Source organism: Pan troglodytes, chromosome X (genome assembly GCF_028858775.2).
Source record: "Pan troglodytes isolate AG18354 chromosome X, NHGRI_mPanTro3-v2.0_pri, whole genome shotgun sequence".
Classification (NCBI taxonomy): Eukaryota; Metazoa; Chordata; class Mammalia; order Primates; family Hominidae; genus Pan; species Pan troglodytes.
In genome coordinates, this window is record NC_072421.2 from 105,920,566 (window position 1) to 105,939,393 (window position 18,828).

The following is an 18,828-nucleotide window of genomic DNA, read 5'->3' on the forward strand; positions in this document are numbered from 1 at the left end:
TTTTTGTATTTTTTGTAGAGACGGAGTTTCACTATGTTGCCTAGGCTGGTCTTGAACTCATGAGCTCAAGCAATCCACCTACCTCGGCCTCCCAAACTGCTGGGATTACAGGCATGAGCCACTGCACCCAGCCATACTTTTAAGATTATTCTAACAGGGAGCTGTGGTGTGTGCCTATAGTCCCAGCTACTCAGGAGGCTGAGGCAGGTGGATTGCTTGAGGCTGTGGTGTACCATAATTGCACCTGTGGTAAAATTATGAAATAATCCATATAATTCAGGCAAATAAAAACCAATATTAATAATTGAGGTCAGTTTTTTCTATTAATGAGATAAGGGAAACAGTATACTTTACTCCAGTCATATGGCTTGATTATGAGCTTACAGAATATAGGAGCATATTTATTGAAGACTCCAAACTATGCTTAAAAATTAAAAGATTGTTGGCACTTAGAGTCAACACAATTCCCCTCATGCCTGAACAAACATTAGAAAATGACTGTTTTTGTAAAACCAATTTTCTTAAACTAGGGGTACTTTTTTAATGCCATACTTTGGCAGTCTAGTGAAGCCTATGGACTCCTTTTTAGAATACTATTTTTTTTTTCCTTTTGAGACAGGGTTTCACTCTGCTGCCCAGGGTGGAGTACAGTGGCTATTCACAGGCACGATGATGGTGCGTCACAGCCTCAAACTTCTGTTCTCAAGCAATCTTCCTGCCTCAGCCTCCTCCTAAGTAGCTGGGACTACAGGCACACACCACAGCACCCTGCTAGTTTTAGAAGTATACAATAAAATACATGGGATTACAATGGAAACTGATTACACTGAAATACAATCATTAAAATGTATAATAAAACAATTTTTGAAATGGTTATATATTTGCTTCTTTAGTAACACTTTAGATAATAACATCTATTATCCCCTCCTCTATCTTAAAATATATTTGAATTTCACCTATAAATAATGTAAATATATTATCATCTATGGATTATCTATTTACAGTCATTTGATGATTTACTTAATAGTGTACTCATACATTTCTATCAGTATCCTTAGTCATCCCAAGATATATATATATATATATATTATATATTTATATACACACATACACACACGTATATTATATGTTGTGATTTTTCATAGCTAGCTGATATAGGATATTTGCTAGCAGGTAAAGTAGAAGAGTACTTTAAGGATTTATAGAGACACAGCCCCAGATAATGCAAATATTCCTCTTGGTCTTTAGAACTGGAAGAGATCGTCTCCATCGCTGAACTCCCTTAACATAATATTTATATTTTGATGACTACTATAAGACTGAAAATCACAACAGAAAGGACCAACCTGGGCATGTTACAACTTTAAAGAAGGAAGTTGATATTTCAATCAGACCTTGATTTGAGTGCAGCTAAAGGCATTTTACCTATGCTCTCTGCAGAAGGAACAATAGAAATGTTTTCTCTCCTTACCCTCCTCCCAACCCAAATAAGTATCCCCCTAGGCTTTTGACTTTAAGTATGCTTGATTGTATTAGACCTTTTCCTGAAAGCTCATTTGGAGGGGGCAAAGTGTGAAGAAAACATAAGGATCTGACTACTTCGGGATATATGTTTTTTCCTAGATATATTGGCTGATGGTGAGATTTGTATCTTTCTAGACTTTTCTCTAACACGATGCAAGTACATGTAGATAATAACTTATCATTAAGCATCCTATCTTCTAAGGAACATAATGACTACCATTGTCTGAGAAAGCAAATTCCTAGAGAGTTAGGAACTATGTTTAAATAAATCTTTGCATGCTGTGCGTGGCCTAGCACAGCCCCTTAGATAGTTAGGCGCCTAACAGCCAAAGACAATTATGGATGTTCTGAGATCCTAGATTCTATTTTATGCAGATAAATTGTGCAAATATTTCACCTGAATGAAGATCATTACTCCTTTAAAGTAAATTTAATGGAAGCTCATTCTTTAACATGGATTTTAACATTTAGTTTTCCTTTACTTTATATAGATGTGCTTCGTAAACTCGGGAAAAGAAAGAGCCCAAAAGCCCCTAAATGACCCAATCTTTAAATGCTTGCCAATATTATTGGCAGCTTAATTCTCACAGTAAAGAGACTTTCTCATAGCAAAACACAACATAGTTCCTGCCAATCTATTTTTAATAGCTATTTTCGTTAATATTAGTCAAACATGGCACAGAGAATTTAAATGTTTAAAACAATCCAAAGGGTGAAAAACACACAAACTCATGAGGATAAACTGGAATTGAGTGTAGAATACGAGAACCAGCCCGTATAGATAAGAATCCAGTGCAAAGAGTGTAAAAGAAAAACAAAACATCCCTTCAGAAAAGTCATCTTCTGATAACTTATTCTGTGACTGTCTTTATATTTGTCATTTTCCCCAAAACTGAAAAAAAGTAGCTTTACAATGTCAAAGATATTTTGCATAAGTAAACAACAAGTGAAGGAAGTGGCTCTGTACTTAAATAAGTCAAAAAATAAAGTATTATCTGTGGAACTCAAGGTCAATTTTAGACTTACCATGGTCAATCACACTGACATAGCAGGTGACATAAAACAATGAGACAGAGTCTAAAACTCATACACCAAAGCAGTGCTTAATTTTGGAGACTCATTTCAATACTTGAAAGAATTGCAAGCATTAAAGTGGTTTTTAAAGGTATTAAGTGACAGGATGCAGTGTTTGTGGTCTTCAGCTATCTGGAATGATCTGTAGTGTTTTTCCCAAAAGTACACTGAATAAAATCAGCCAGAGTCTAAAAATAAAAGTTTTGCTTGAGGGTATTCTGCCCAAGCATGACACTTTTACAAGTGGCAAGATTCCTGGATGAATTGTTAACTAATCAAATCTTGGCATTTTCAATTAATGTAGTATTGAGCCTCAAGGTAATACATAACTAAACTTGTATATTGAAGGAATAAGATGGAGAAGTACACAGAGTCTTAGATCAATATCTTTGCTTACGAAGTCCAGAATTTACTTACATAGGAACTGATATTGAGTTAAGGGGTCACAAGATGTTGGTATTCAAGTTTTCTGGCATCTTCCTCTCTTTACAAGAAAAATAGCTTCACTCTGGTATTTTCTTAAAGACATCATATGCCAAGATAAAATAATCCATTTTTTCATAAACACATTGGGTGATTTATTAGGTTGAATTACGTATGGCCCTATAATAGTATTTAAAAATATTTAAAATATTAAAAAGTAGAGCCAATCAGTTAAAATGATCAAAACCCACAAGATAAATATTTGGAATATATATTCATCTCTCATCTATAATGGCTTTGGGTATCATTAAGAATTTTTTAAAAAAATACAGCAGTGAAATAGTACTCAACAATTGAACAACTTCGTATTCAAACTCAACAGTTTTTATTTCTGCCAGCTTAAGTAGCTAGTGAAACTGGAAAACTGCAGCATCTTTGATTATTTGGGTCACTCCATCTTTGTGAAATTATCCTAGTAATTCCACTGGAGATTTCTCTACTTTCTGGGACCCATTAAACTTTTCTTGACCAAATGTCTTCAGAAATTTCTTTACCTGCAGTCCCTAGTTGATTTGATAGATGACATCTAAACAGCCTATGAAATGTTAACTTTGATTTTTTTTTCTATTATAACAGCTTTATCTTTTAACTTTCTGGTGATGCAGAAACGAGTAACAGGACACATCAGACAGAAATTGAACATCACCTAGTGGTATCAGTTCAATTCAGGTAGTTAAAGAATCCAGATGTTGTCACCTGGTACTGTCAAACGACTCTAAGCATGTACTTAAGTTTCATTTCCATAGCATCTGCGGCACTTTCAAGTTCCACTCCTTGTGCTCTCCTCCCACTCTCAAACTAGTGTGCCAATTCAAGTTCTTGAAGACCAGGGAAAATTATGTTTCTTCTGCCGTGGAGATTGATGCTAGTCATCTTAAGTCGTCTGGGGAAGAGGCTCAGAAATGTGTGCATCTTGTGTCTTCCACTTTTATTTTCCCAACCCGTTACGAAGTTTTGGAAGATATCTTGGTCCCAAAAACACTGACTTGACACTGTGCTATTCCTCTCAAGAATCTTATTAACTCCCATTAGAAAGGGGAGTGGTGTGGACTCCGTCTCGTGGTGAAACTCTGCAACCCCCTAACATAAATACTAGAGATGGGGATGGTGAGAGGGTCAAAGGAGGGGGACGGAAAAGGGTCGTGAGAAGAGACTCACCGCTCCTGCCAGTTCCTCGGTCAGGCACAACGTAACCAGGAGCAGCCACAACCTGAAACGGGAGGGAGGGTGAGTAATGGGCTCTCTAGGCTTCGGGGTCGTGCGTCTGCCTGTCGCCCCCCGAACCCTTTTGGATGCCTGCTCCCAATTTCTCTGCAGTGACAGAAGTACCAGTATAGTCCCGGCCTGGCAAAGTAACCCGAAGTAAGAAAGAGGAGGGGAGCTCGGGGCAGCAACAGCTCACCCAGGGTGCATGCTTGCGGCTCCTCCGGAGCTGGGTCCCGGGAGACTGCTAAGCGGCTCCGCGGCCCGGGCTCATCTGGGCTCTGCTGATGCTTGGAGGCTGTTTCCTTACTCAGAACAGAGTAGGTGGACGAAGTAGCCTAGTTTGGAAGAAACTAAACACAGCTTCTAGATAAGAAGTGCTCCAAAGGGAAACAGGCTCAGCGGTGCCCGTTACAACTTGCAGCACTCAGGAGATAGTTCCATGCAGCAGGAGAGGAAAGAATGGAGGGGAAAGGGGCGGGGCTGTCTGCTGTCAATCATCCCCCCTACCTTGGGCAGCCGGTAGTCTTTCTCACTTTCAGGCACCTTTCCACACAACAGCCCTAAGTATCTCCACAGCTTCACACACAGCCCCTTAGAGACCTATACGCTAAGACCTAAGCAACTGTGCATCATATACTTTCAACTTTACTGTTAGGTTACACATAAAGAGACATAGGCATGCTATTCCCACATAAGACAGATGGGCCCGAAAGTGCCCTTGCACACATGCCCAAATGCATACAACACTGATTCAAATTGATAGTACACTAGGCTATTGGGAAGGGGAGACAGTTTCTGGAGTTGTAAATCCACTCTGAGCTAAGCAGAACCTAAGGATGAGTGGGCCCTCGTGAAATAGATCCAAAACCTTGAAAGACTCTAAAGTGGTTAATTCTAGGAAGATAGAAATGTTGTGAAGAATTCTTCATCAAATTCTTGAAGATTCTCCAAGGAGTCCGCAGAAAGTATTTTCTAGTTCTTTTGTTACTTTAAAAAAAAATCTATATATCAGAATTATCAAAGGAACATTCAAGTCTTTATAGGGGAGATATCGATTCAGCTGCCATCAACTCTATTTAAATATTTCCAATTAAGTGTTTATATTAATTCTAAGAAACACTGCACTAAATTTATTTAATTCCCTGCCCTAAATCTTTCTGAAACACAACTACAATGAGAGTCAATACCTTTTACATTAGCTCAATATAGGAGGCATTAATTATAGGATTCAAGGCAGCTAAACAAAGAGATATAGCTGTATTATAATAACATAATACCATAGAATAATTACCAATACCTGCTGAATGCTCCCAGATCTTATACGTATATAACACACATAAAGTATTCACGCACATATACTTGTTTATTTTCTTACTTGTTTATAAGCATATACTTTATTTATTCCCAATATTTTCACATCTTCTGCTTGTATGGAGAAACTCTCTGTTCTGTGAGCAGCTGGAAGGTAAAGAAGACCAGCAGCCCAGGGAGCACCGACCAAAATTTGTTTCTAATGATTAACAATAAAAAGCACGGCCCCTCTGAGATCCATCCGCTAAAAAAATAGTCCCAGTTTAGATCTATTTGTAATTGGCTTTGGTACTCACACCAATGAGATTGGAACTGAGCCTAGAAAAGTAGTATCAACGGAAGGTGCAAATGAACGAATAGAAAAGCTTCCCGGTTGGACTCATGGTGCTCAGTCAACTAGTCTGGAAGTTTCCCTCCCCCAAATAACTGAGCGTCACTCCCTCGCAGGTTGCCGGTGCAGTCTAAAACTGTGGCGGAGTGATACTCAAATTCCCTTGTGCTGGTGAGGAGGGGGGCCTTGCACGGGGAAGAGAGGGAGGAAAGTAGATCTGTAGGAATTGAGTGAAGAAAAAGTTTGCAAGTCTGGACAGAAGGGAAAAGTTCTCCTGAGAGACCGGCTTTGGGGAGGGGAGGGGGGAAGGAAGAGTAGCTCCTTCTTCTTTTTTTTTCTTCCACTCTTAAAAAGCTTCTTTCTCTTCACCCAAGCCTCACTGTCCCTCTCCGGCTCTAGCTCTCTCCATATAAACCCTCAAGATTATGTCAATTGGTTAGAGCCAGCCGGGAATTTCGTGCGGGTGCTGAAGGAGCTGCGGGAGCCGGAGAAGAATGAAACTGCGTGGAGTCAGCCTGGCTGCCGGCTTGTTCTTACTGGCCCTGAGTCTTTGGGGGCAGCCTGCAGAGGCTGCGGTAAGTCCTTCCTCCCCTCCCCCGCGCCCATCACCGCTCTTTCACGCTGAAATTACCTTTTTTTTTGGGGGGGGGTCCGTTTATCTTCCTTTTGGCCTTGACTAGGGAATTCAAATTTGCTTTCTCATGTTTAGGAAGAAACGTTATTTGCAACACCGGTAACTCAAGCCTTCTGAAGTCCAACGGAGAGGTTTAAGTGCTTAAAAATAGGGCTGCTTGCTTCCCTGCAGCTAGCTCCTCCGGGGGCAAGAGCAAAGTCAGAAGTGGGGGACGCTAATTAACGGCTCACTAGGCTGTGGTGGGTATTTAAAACTTTTCCTCCCCTCCCTCCACCGTCGGGTGTTTCCCTGCCTGGCGACTAACCTTTTCACTACTTGTACCCAGCCCACTCTTTGAATTTTGTATGTAGTTTAATATTTTGGCTCTTTGAAAATCCAGCTTCCATCAAAGTGTTTTTAGCGCCTCAGTGAATTTCGTCCCCTTTGCTCTTTCCTTAAGCAACAGGAACCTACCCCCACCTCAGGTCATTCAAGCCACTGACCTCCTTTTCCCTTTTGACATCCTTGTTACAAATGAAATGCTAAGGCAACATACCAAGAAGAGTGAGGTAAAGTCTCAGGCTTCAGGTCTTTTGCGTCTTTTTGTTGTTGTTGTTTTTTCTAAATTATGGATTTTTTTGTTTGTTTACTTTTTTTTAAACCTACCAAGGCATCTGAACAAATTGAGAATTTGCCCATCACCTATTCAAAGGAAAATACTCCTTTTTCAAAGGAGAATCAGTGTTCCAGTTTAAAGGAAAGTGGGGGAGGAGGTACATGTGAAATAGCAGCAAAAAGCTCCACAGTTTTAGGAATGTAGAATTCAAACCTCAGTATATCTCTTAGAAGGGTATCTGGGTAGTCCCACCCACTGTCCTATTGGGGATGAGGGCCAGATGTTAAAAAATGAATGGCTTTGTGAGAGAAAATGTTCTCCAGCCTGAAGCCCATCATCTTTAATTTCATATAACCTCTGAAGAATAAGTGTGTGACAAATTATTTAAATTTATTTGAGTGATCATTATGGATGGTTTTAAAAACTGTTTAATATGAGATCATGGCTTAGGCCTTCACATGGTTGAGTGACCGTCAATTCTTTGTAAGCAGCTGCTATGTTACAGCTCATCTGGGTCCACTTTTAAGTTAGCTGTCTAGCTTCCCTATAGCACTTAGCATGCCTCAAATCACATGTCCTCTTTCTATCCTTCTGAAGGTGTGTACCCGGTGTATGAAAACTAACTTTCATATTACTCTGAGCACAACATAATTATAATAGCAAATTTGCTGAAAAACCATGCATATCAAATATTTTTACTATGCATGCCATAATTTTCTTCCATCAAAGTAGACAAATGATTTAAAAATGCTTTTTTGATGCAGAGCATCTTAATGGGGGTAAGGTTTAGCCAGTCAATAGGGCTACAGACTTGGATAAAACTGCAATTGTGCTGTTGAAAATAGTTCATTTTAAAAACATCTTCTTGGTGCCCTCTGTTTATGGCATTTGGCCCAGGGACAAAGATTTTGTAGATGTTTGATTAAATATATATATGTTTTTTGATGTTACTTTTAACAAATTTGCACCAGATGACAACTATACAGGTATGTATAGCAACACTACACATCAATTAATATTAAATCAATTTATGTTAACAATGAGGTTTCTTTTTATTGACAAAACTTGAGAGCAAGCTTGTTTTCTTGGATTCTTAAACTAATGAGTATTCATGAAGTCATTACAGCTCTTTCCCTTTTCCTCCTATATAATTTTTAAAGAACATTTTATATCCCCTTTTCCTATCATTAGGATATTGTGCCTCTATTAAAACCAAGGGTTTGTTTTTCCTGGTTCATACATAAATATTTTAATAGGCTCAAAAATATGAATGATATCGGCTCTCCATACTTGTGCTGGAGATATCGGTGACCATTTCTAGAGTAAAACTGGTTGGTGGTAGGGCTAGTCTTTGACTGGAGTAGTTTAGTATTGGGGTTTTTATATCAAAAAAGTGTTGCTATTTAAAGTGCTTTACTCTTTTATAGGTAAATGATTTCTTTATCTCTGAAATCATGCCAAATTGGTACATCACAAATATGTGGAAGATCTTTTTTTTAGGTAGAGCATTCATTAGGTGGAATAAAGTAACCTCTATGCCAAAAGGTTAGTAATAAGAGAAGACAGTTTTAAGTTGGAAATATAATTTCTAGTGATGGAAATAACATTTTTATGTGCAGGTAATTATACCTGTACTGATTCACTGTCAGTGGGATATGCACTTAGATTTGTGGATGTGGGTAGTATGTAAAATTACGTTAGTTTTATTTTACGTAGTTAGTAAGTTGTTTTCTGTGCAGTAGATTGGATATTTTTGTCTACTTTAAACGTACTATCTTCCTTGTGACCAGCGGCACGAATTTGTCAAGGGTAGGAGTGTTGTTTGTAGCCATGAAACACTTCATCCTCTATGAAGTATATTGCTCCATAGGAAAAACTTGTCATCATTGTCATCATTATTAATGTAGATAACATAATGAGTGTTTACTATGTGCCAGGCACTGTGCTAATATGATAATACATATTATCATATTTAATCTTCAGAACAGACTTATGAGACATATACCGTTATTATCCCCACTTTACAGATGAGAAAACTACAAATTACAGACGTTGAATACATTCCCAGAAATCCAGTCATGTAGGCAGTAACTTGTGAAGCTGGAAAATTTGAATCCAGGCAGTTTGACTCTAGAATCTTTGCCCTTAATGACTGTCCTATACTGCCTACTTTGTATGTGGTCTATAGAGATTTACTGGTGTGTAAAGTATTTGGATCTCTGCCACTGTTTTTGGACACAGGAGGTGAAATGGAAATGATAATGGGGGTTACATGTCTTCCTGCTGATGTTAGGAGAAGCAGCATGGTGTAATGGAAATAGCTTTGGGCCTAGAATAAAAAGATCAGAGTTTGACCTCTGTATCTGTATCTAAATAGAGTGAGATTATTTAAAAGCAATCTAAAAGCAAATGCTGTTGAAGGTTTTATGATTTTATGTAATCACAATATGTAAACATTTCAACTTATATAACTACTATAATTTGTGACAGATGATTTGTTTTGAAGGAAGATTTGCCTTATGATTATTTAATTACTCAGTTACTGCATTAATTTTAAGTCCACCAAACTTTTCAGGAGCATGTCTATTGTGAAACAACTGGGTATGTGTGTATGGTAACACACTTTACTTAACATGCTTAATTTAGTTTTGTTCTTTTTTTGTACTAATTTGCCTACCTATCATATCCAATTTTATTCACAAACTATATAGATATATATCTTTAGTCTTATGCATATATCTATATATGTATCTGTCCCGTGGCAGTGTAAGAGTTTGTATTTTTTCATGTGTTTTTATTTACCTTTTGATGTCTGTACATGTAAGACATGAGACTCTTTACATCCCTGAAAGCTTGGTTAAGATGGTGTCTGCTAGGTTTATTCACTATAAAGTCACTATTTTTTCTTTTGTAATTACAAAGTGAGACTATGCAGGGCAATATTGTGAGACAATGTAAATATCCTGTTTCTCATCATATATTTGCCCACTAATTTTAGCATATGTTGATGATTCTGGCTTGAATAAATTATTGTTGTGACATTTGCCAGACATTGATTTCAATTTTCAACATTTTTACATTTATTAATTGATTGAATTATACTGTAATAAAAAACTTTCTCTTTACGCTTAATGTATATATTTATTCAGCTGTTTATAGCAGTATGGACTTAATGAATATTTGTTTTATTCTATAGGTTATAATGAATTATGCTCTTACTACTTTTTGTTTTTGCTGAAACCCAGATTTGGCCAACAGGAGCCCCTTCAAATTGGCTCCTGTGTCCTTTCAACATGTCTCCATCATTTTTTAAGCACCCTCTTACTTTCTGGCACCACAGATGTTCCAGACTCTTTTTTTTTTTCTTTTTTTTTTTTGAGATGGAGTCTTGCTCTGTCACCCAGGCTGGAGTGCAGTGGTGCAATGATCTCGGCTCACTGCAAGCTCTGCCTCCCGGGTTCACACCATTCTCCTGCCTCAGCCTCCCAAGTAGCTGGGACTACAGGTGCCAGCCACCACGCCAGGCTAATTTTTTGCATTTTTAGTAGAGACGGGGTTTCACCATGTTAGCCAGGATGGTCTCGAACTCCTGACCTCGTGATCCACCCACCTCGGCCTCCCAAAGTGCTGGGATTACAGGCGTGAGCCACCGCACCTGGCCTCCAGACTCATTTTTTAATTTCCTTGCCCCAACTCTGGAATCAGAATCTTTTCTCCAAGGAGCTCTGATTCTTTTTATTGGAGAATGGTATGTAGAAGCCAAGATCTGGGTGCTTGGCATGCTTATTGCTACTGAGGTGTCATTGCCTCTAGGCCCTCTCAGCAGGCAGAACTAGGAAATATATGTATATATGCACACATACCTGTTTCTATATCGATTTCTTGAAGTCCCTCTTTATATATGTCAAAATCATGGATTCATAATGATACATCTGATTCCAGTCCAAGACCCTAGAATAAATATACATGATCTCATTCTCTTCTGGTATTTCTCTTCACACGTTTTGTGGACTTTGTAGAGGTCTTATACAGAGTCTTCAAGAGGTTGGCCTCTGAAGTCAGACATGGAATCTGACTGGTAGATGTGTAACTTTCAGCAAAATAGTAATCTTTGAGACTTAATTTCCTCATTGGCAAAAGGAAGGCAGTAGCACCTATCTCACATATTTTTTTTTTAGGATAAAATGAGGAAAGTTATGTAAAACATATAGTATTTGACACCATAGTAAATGTTAAATCAATTTTAGATTTCATTATTGTCATTATATTTATTGACTTACCATTTCTTACTACATCAACTCTCAAATCTCCTGTCTGATTTTCAAGGCCTATCATGATGTTTTCCCTTATCCAACCTTATTTTTCATTACAGTTTATAATATACTCCCTCCAGTCTAGCCTAGGTAAGCTTTCCTACAATCCCGTGAGCACTGCATACACATTTTGGCCCTCCATCTTGATTAGAATTTTGTGGATCCAAGTCTTTGCTCAATTCCAGCAAATGTTTACATTTATTCAGCAGATATTTATTCAGCAACTTCTAAGTACTCAAAAATTCTATTTATGCTGTTCTATTTCTATTCATGGAGGTGTACTGCCTACAAAATCATTTTGTGCTAGACACTATGGCTAAAACCAAATAAAGACAAGGTTCTTCCCTTCATGGTGTTTACATACTGGTGAGAATAGATAAATAGTCCTGTGAAACTTTCCCTTATTATAGTATCAAATACTGATTGTACCTTTCTTTGAACATTTGTAATATTTAGCCTCTCCCAGTTTCGTATCTGCATGTATTTGGTCTTATAGGCATTTTGTTTTATGACATTTTATCTGTTCTTTCTATTTGATTAAAGTCCCTTTTGAAGCAATAACTATATATTTGTTCATTCAACCAATTCATATGTTGATTTTATATGGTAACAAAAGTAACAGCTGCTCAATGTTGGAAACTTGAAAAACATAAAGAAAATAAAAATATGTCCACAGTTCTACCAGCAGGCCAGAACTGTGCTGGCTGAGCACAGAATAATGGTGTGTGTTTTGATTATTGTTGTTTTTATTATTTTCTTTCCTATATATATAATATGTTTTTAAAAATAAATTTGGCATAGAACAATGACTTGTAAGAGTACAATTTTTGAATCGTAAATGATATGTTAAGGTTTGGATGTGAATCACGAAACTCTAAGCACAATTCATGTTTCAATTGCTATGGTAAAGTTTTCATTTCATGAAGATACTGAATTTTTAAAATACTAAAAAACCTGATTAAATAAACACTAGCTAATAACTAAAAAAAATTTGGTTAAAATAAAAAAGTAAGTTGGGCTTATTCTACATATAGTTTTATTTCTTACTGTTTGATCACTTATCAAGCACTTTCCCATGTTAACATTCTTAGTTTTAAAACGTTATTTTAAAATGATTACATACAACTTGTATTTATACACACTCCAATTTATTTACCTGTTCACTTTTGTAGAGTATATTTTAAAATGTCAAGATTTGTTAGCCATCGTAAGAAGTGCTGCCATGAACATTTCTTATTCCATATTTTTATTATTTTATTGCTACAGCCGCCTTCATGGGGAATTAGTGGGTTAAACGCTATAAGTATTTTTCAAGTCTTTGATACATACAGTAGACCCTGATATTTAAAAAGGCTATATCAACAGAGAAATTATGGTAACTTTTTTAGTGGTTACTATGTTATATCCTGTTAGGTAGCTAATGTTATTTCCACTTCTATATACAAGGAATCAGAAGCCCACATTGGTTAAATAACTTGCCAAAGGTCGTGCAGTTGATACATGATTGGGCCAAGATTTAAACCAAGGCTCTAGAACCTGCTCATGAGAGTCTCCTCAATCCCCATTTCATACATGGTAGATAATAGAGAAAAGTAAAGTCATGATGAAAAGTTGAATAATTCTCATTGCCCTTTCTGTAAACCCTTCTGTGACTGGTCACTTAAGATGATTCTGAAGAAAGACTCTCCATTGGCTCATCTTTTAATAAGTCTTTACCATAACTGCCTAGGCCGTTCATCCTTAAGGGCTTAAATTTTAATTTTGTGCACAATATATCCTCCTACTTTTCTCCCCTGGGCAGAAGGTGGAGCTTGCCCTCCACAAATACCTCTCCTACTGATCTCTTCCCAGCTATAACAGTGGTATAACATACTCAAATTCATTGACATTCTCCCTCCCCCAGAAGAGTTTTGTGCATATGCATCTGAAATGAGAGCCCCTTCTGACCACTTTCCCCACCCCTCTCACCAGCCCCTGCACTGTAGCTGCCTTTCAGGCTTACACTTAAATGGCTGTGTCTTTACCTAGTATTGTCCCTAGCTTTCATCTCTCCCTTAGTGATACTCAGAAACTTCCCTTCATTAATTCTTAATCTTTTTTTCCCACTTTGGGGAGATAATATCACAGCCTCAATTCCCTCTTTTTAGAAAATTAAACTGGTTAGTACATACGGAATGTGAGGTCCCCCATCCATTTTGTACCACTCCCAATTTGTAACATACTCACTTTACCTTCTCCTCACATTTCCTCAGTAGCCAAATGACGTCATTGCCTGTTTGCCAGCCCTATAGCTTGCGCAATTCAAATTTATTTCTCTGCAAAGTCACAAACTGTTATGCATTGTGGTTTTTCCAGGTGGCATTTGAATAGCTGAACTTTAAGCTCCTGAGTGATAGGGATCTGCTCTTGCCAAATTACTTTCCAGAATGGTTTTACCAATTATACTCCTATCAGTAGTGTATAAGAGTGCCTGTGAGACAGACTTAATTTTTCTTTCCTATCTACTACAGTGACTATGGAATTGATGCTCAATTGATTGCCAGTTGGTTGGCTGATTTGGTCTTAGTCTCTAATGATTTTCTTTTACAAATGTAATCATTCCATCATCTCATCCCCTTGTGATGATAGCAGCTACGGAACAGAAGTAATTTTTGAAAATGTATTCTTTCTAATTAACATTATAAATGAACCACCCAGACACTTAGCTAAATCTTTATTATAAAGATTTGTTTTTAAATAGCAGTAATTCTTGAGGATTTTAGAGAAACACCTTCAGTGTGATATGTGACACATAGGCTTCTTTCATTTTAACAAACCAGATTCTCATTTTATGCAACTTGAACTTATTTACCTCCATAGTCTGTCCAGGTCCACCCACACTTTGTGCCTTTAGCAGCTTCTGCTGGCCTTTAACCAAAAGGGCAGTCTATGATGGTACTTGCTACCCTGTTGAAATGGGAACCTTAAATCCCTTGCTTTTCATTAATTAAAGACAGTCAAAGGCAAATGTTATAAAAGAAACAGGCTTTTGCTAAATTTAATTTTTAACTTTTTTATTTTAATGAATCTGTTATAAATGTCAGATGCTTACTAACTTGTAGAGAATGTAAGTACCATTTACAAGCAAGTTCTATTCTGGTTAATGGAATTGTGTTTTTGACAGTAATAAAATAAGACTTCAAGAAATTCTGTTAAGGAATTTCTATCATGCTATAATTCAATCAAATAATATTTTTCCTGTATATAGGAGAACTGGCTGGTTTGCTTTCAAAATTTCTTACAGTGTATATGACATTAATTGAGTACTGAAAGAGATATGGAACTTTGAGAGGGGGAGTGGTATTAGGAGTGGGACATGACTGATGAATTATTTAGTATATTCTGTGTTTACAAGCCCTCCAAAACCTTGCTAAAGGAGGACTGGTCCTTCTCTGTCCATATTCTCACAATTTAATTGATGTAGTAAAATGTTTCTGTATGTGGAAGATAGTCATGGTGGTGTCTGTTTATATTAGATAGGTTGTTTTTCTTGCAAGTGCTAAAAAACACTATCTGTCTTAAACAATAAAGACAATTTTTAGCTCACATAACAAGAAGTTTGGAGGTTGATTATCTCCAAAGTTAATTAATTCAGCCAAATAATGACACTAGTAAGGGCCAGAGTTTGTTCCATTTTTCTGTACTGCCATACTCTGCCTATCAACTTGCCCTCTAATACTAGTGCCCCTCATACTCTCAAGATGGCTGCTGCAGTTCCAGGAATCACATGCAGACACTGCAATGCCCAGTAGAAAGAGAGTATGAACTATTCATGTGTATCTCTTTTTACTAGCAATGGAAACTTTCTAAGGAGTCCCACAGCACCACCCTGAAAACACCTCTTATTTATCATTGGTTGAAATTGTGTTATATGTATATGCCTACACCAGTACATTGGCAAGTGGTATACGGACATAAACGTAGAGTTAGTCCAGTCACTTACACAACCACCTCTCCCTGCCCTGCGTCTGGCCAAAACACATTGCTACCTAGAAAAGTTGGAGGGTGGAAAATATGTAAATAAACTCATGATGTTTTGGGGGGAAGGAAGAAACAGTTTCTGTTTCACAACCTCATGAGTTTGTCCTCAGGATCAGTTGATACAAAAGATTTGTAAGAAACTGGTGTATTTGTTAAATGTGATATATTACTTATCTAGGGAAACGAATGTTTTGTATAGTTCTACAAATGAAAGTTGTTGACTGTTCATAGGCATTTTAGAGCTGGAGGGACATTAGTGATCTTTTAGGTCAATAGTTCTCAAACTGTGGTCTGTGGACCCCTACGGTTCCTGAAATCCTATTAGAGAACATGAGGAATATTTTAACAGTAATATTATCTTAGTCTGTTTGGGCTGCCATAACAAAATGCCTCAGGCTGGGTGGCATATAAACAACAAATTATATCTCATTGTTCTGAAAGCTGAGAAGCCTAAGATCAAGGCAGATCAAACCTAAGATTCAGTGTCTGGTGAGGGCCCTCTTTCTGGTTCACAGATGTTATGGTCTCTCTGTGACCTCACATGGTGAAAGGGGAAAGGCGTTTTTTTCTCTGGAGCGTCTTTTACAAGGGCACTAATCTCATTCATGAGGGCTTCTCCCCGTGACATAATCATCTCCCAAAGGCCCCACCTCCTAATGCCATCACCTTGAAGATTATAATTTTAAAACATATGAATTTTTTTGGAGGGGACATAAACATGTATCATAGCAAATATGAAGAATGTTTACTTTTCTCACTATGTTGACATTTGCACTGATGGTGAGTAAAATTACTGGTGCAGTGTACCACATTTTCTTAGTAGTTGTATTCGTCATACTCTCAGGGGGGAGAAAGCCAGTTTTACCTCAGAGGGTTCTCAATGTAGCATTAATTTATATTAATTGAATTTTGACCCTTGAGTGTATGTCTTTTTAATATTACATATGACAAAATGGGAAGTATACACAAAGCACTTATGTATGCTGAAGTAAGATAGTTGTTTCTAGGAAAAGCACTTGTGCAATTGTTTGAGTTACGAGCTGAACCAGTTGATTTTTGCATGGAACGCTTTTTTGTTTGTTTTAGATACAGGGTCTTGCTGTGTTGCCCCAGCTGGTCTTGAACTCCTGGCCTCAAGAGGTCCTCCCACTTCAGCCCCCCAAAGAGCTGGGATTACAGGCATGAGCCACCAAGCCCAGCCAAAATTCATTTTTACTTGAAAAACAACTGAGACAAACTGTGGTTATTTATACTTGGGTATTTGGCGGGCATTTTCTTGAAAATGAGTAGAATTAGCCTACCACTTCAAGGAAAACTACTGGCAGTATTTGTGGCCAATGAAAAATTTGAGCTTTTCAAGTAAGAGTGAGAATTTTGGAAAACTTGAACCTGACACCAAGAGTGTGACAGCTTCCCAAATCTTAGACTTTTCTAATGAAGCTGGTAATTATATTAATGTGTATTTTTTATATTGTACAATAAATTGTGTTAACATTTGGAAGCTCTGCATAGGTCAGTGAACTAATGTTTTCCAAATGACTAATACAGAGTGTTACAAAATCATGCATAGGGAAAAGATCCCTTCAAAGGGCAAGATAGATCGAATTTAATGTAATTGAATAAAAAAAGCTAGTTTTTTTATTTTTATTTTATTATTATTATACTTTAAGTTTTAGGGTACATGTGCACAATGTGCAGGTTAGTTACATACATGTGCCATGCTGGTGTGCTGCACCCATTAACTCATCATTTAGCATTAGGTATATCTCCTAATGCTATCCCTCCCCACTCCCCCCACCCCTCAACAGTCCCCAGAGTGTGATGTTCCCCTTCCTGTGTCCATGTGTTCTCATTGTTCAATTCCCACCTATGAGTGAGAACATGCGGTGTTTGATTTTTTGTCTTTGCGATAGTTTAGCGAGAATGATGATTTCCAATTTCATCCATGTCCCTACAAAGGACAGGAACTCATCCTTTTTTATGGCTGCATAGTATTCCATGGTGTATATGTGCCACATTTTCTTAATCCAGTCTATCATTGTTGGACATTTGGGTTGGTTCCAAGTCTTTGCTATTGTGAATAGTGCCGCAATAAGCATACGTGTGCATGTGTCTTTATAGCAGCATGATTTATAGTCCTTTGGGTATATACCCAGTAATGGGATGGCTGGGTCAAATGGTATTTCTAGTTCTAGATCCCTGAGGAATCGCCACACTGTCTTCCACAATGGTTGAACTAGTTTACAGTCCCACCAACAGTGTAAAAGTGTTCGTATTTCTCCACATCCTCTCCAGCACCTGCTGTTTTCTGACTTTTTAATGATTGCCATTCTAACTGGTGTGAGATGGTATCTCATTGTGGTTTTGATTTGCATTTCTCTGATGGCCAGTGATGATGAGCATTTTTTCATGTGTTTTTTGGCTGCATAAATGTCTTCTTTTGAGAAGTGTCTGTTCATGTCCTTCACCCACTTTTTGATGGGGTTGTTTGTTTTTTTCTTGTAAATTTGTTTGAGTTCATTGTAGATTCTGGATATTAGCCCTTTGTCAGATGAGTAGGTTGCGAAAATTTTCTCCCATTTTGTAGGTTGCCTGTTCACTCTGATGGTAGTTTCTTTTGCCGTGCAGAAACTCTTTAGTTTAATTAGATCCCATTTGTCAATTTTGGCTTTTGTTGCCATTGCTTTTGGTGTTTTGGACATGAAGTCCTTGCCCATGCCTATGTCCTTAATGGTAATGCCTAGGTTTTCTTCTAGGGTTTTTATGGTTTTAGGTCTAACATTTAAGTCTTTAATCCATCTTGAATTAATTTTTGTATAAGGTGTAAGGAAGGGATCCAGTTGCAGCTTTCTACATATGGCCAGCCAGTTTTCCCAGCACCATTTATTAAATAGGGAATGCTTTCCTCATTGCTTGTTTTTCTCAGGTTTGTGAAAGATCAGATAGTTGTAGATATGTGGCATTATTTCTGAGGGCTCTGTTGTGTTCCATTGATCTATATCTCTGTTTTGGTACCAGTACCATGCTGTTTTGGTGACTGTAGCCTTGTAGTATAGTTTGAAGTCAGGTAGTGTGATGCCTCCAGCTTTGTTCTTTTGGCTTAGGATTGACTTGGCGATGCTGGCTCTTTTTTGGTTCCATATGAACTTTAAAGTAGTTTTTTCCAATTCTGTGAAGAAAGTCATTGGTAGCTTGATGGGGATGGCATTGAATCTATAAATTGCCTTGGGCAGTATGGCCATTTTCACGATATTGATTCTTCCTACCCATGAGCATGGAATGTTCTTCCATTTGTTTGTATCCTCTTTTATTTCATTGAGCAGTGGTTTGTAGTTCT

At 37.6% G+C, this 18,828-nt stretch overlaps 2 protein-coding genes across 5 annotated transcripts in view; one reads left to right on the forward strand and one right to left on the reverse strand.

Moving 5' to 3' along the window:
* The window catches only part of COL4A6 (collagen type IV alpha 6 chain), a 279,487-nt gene extending 274,726 nt beyond the window's left edge, over positions 1 to 4,761 (reverse strand). For all 4 annotated transcript variants that reach the window (XM_016942901.4, XM_016942899.3, XM_016942898.4 and 1 more), the window contains exons 1-2: positions 4,484 to 4,761; positions 4,240 to 4,291 (exon numbers count right to left, since the gene is read on the reverse strand). In XM_016942901.4, the coding sequence (XP_016798390.2) occupies positions 4,240 to 4,291; positions 4,484 to 4,494 (63 nt within the window). In that variant the 5' untranslated portion in view covers positions 4,495 to 4,761. The remainder of the gene's footprint in view (positions 1 to 4,239; positions 4,292 to 4,483) is intronic.
* A 1,335-nt stretch (positions 4,762 to 6,096) lies between these two features.
* COL4A5 (collagen type IV alpha 5 chain) overlaps positions 6,097 to 18,828 on the forward strand; it is a 257,711-nt gene continuing 244,979 nt past the window's right edge. Inside the window, exon 1 of the mRNA XM_016942896.4 lies at positions 6,097 to 6,504. Coding sequence (XP_016798385.2) covers positions 6,424 to 6,504 — 81 coding nt within the window. The 5' untranslated portion in view covers positions 6,097 to 6,423. The remainder of the gene's footprint in view (positions 6,505 to 18,828) is intronic.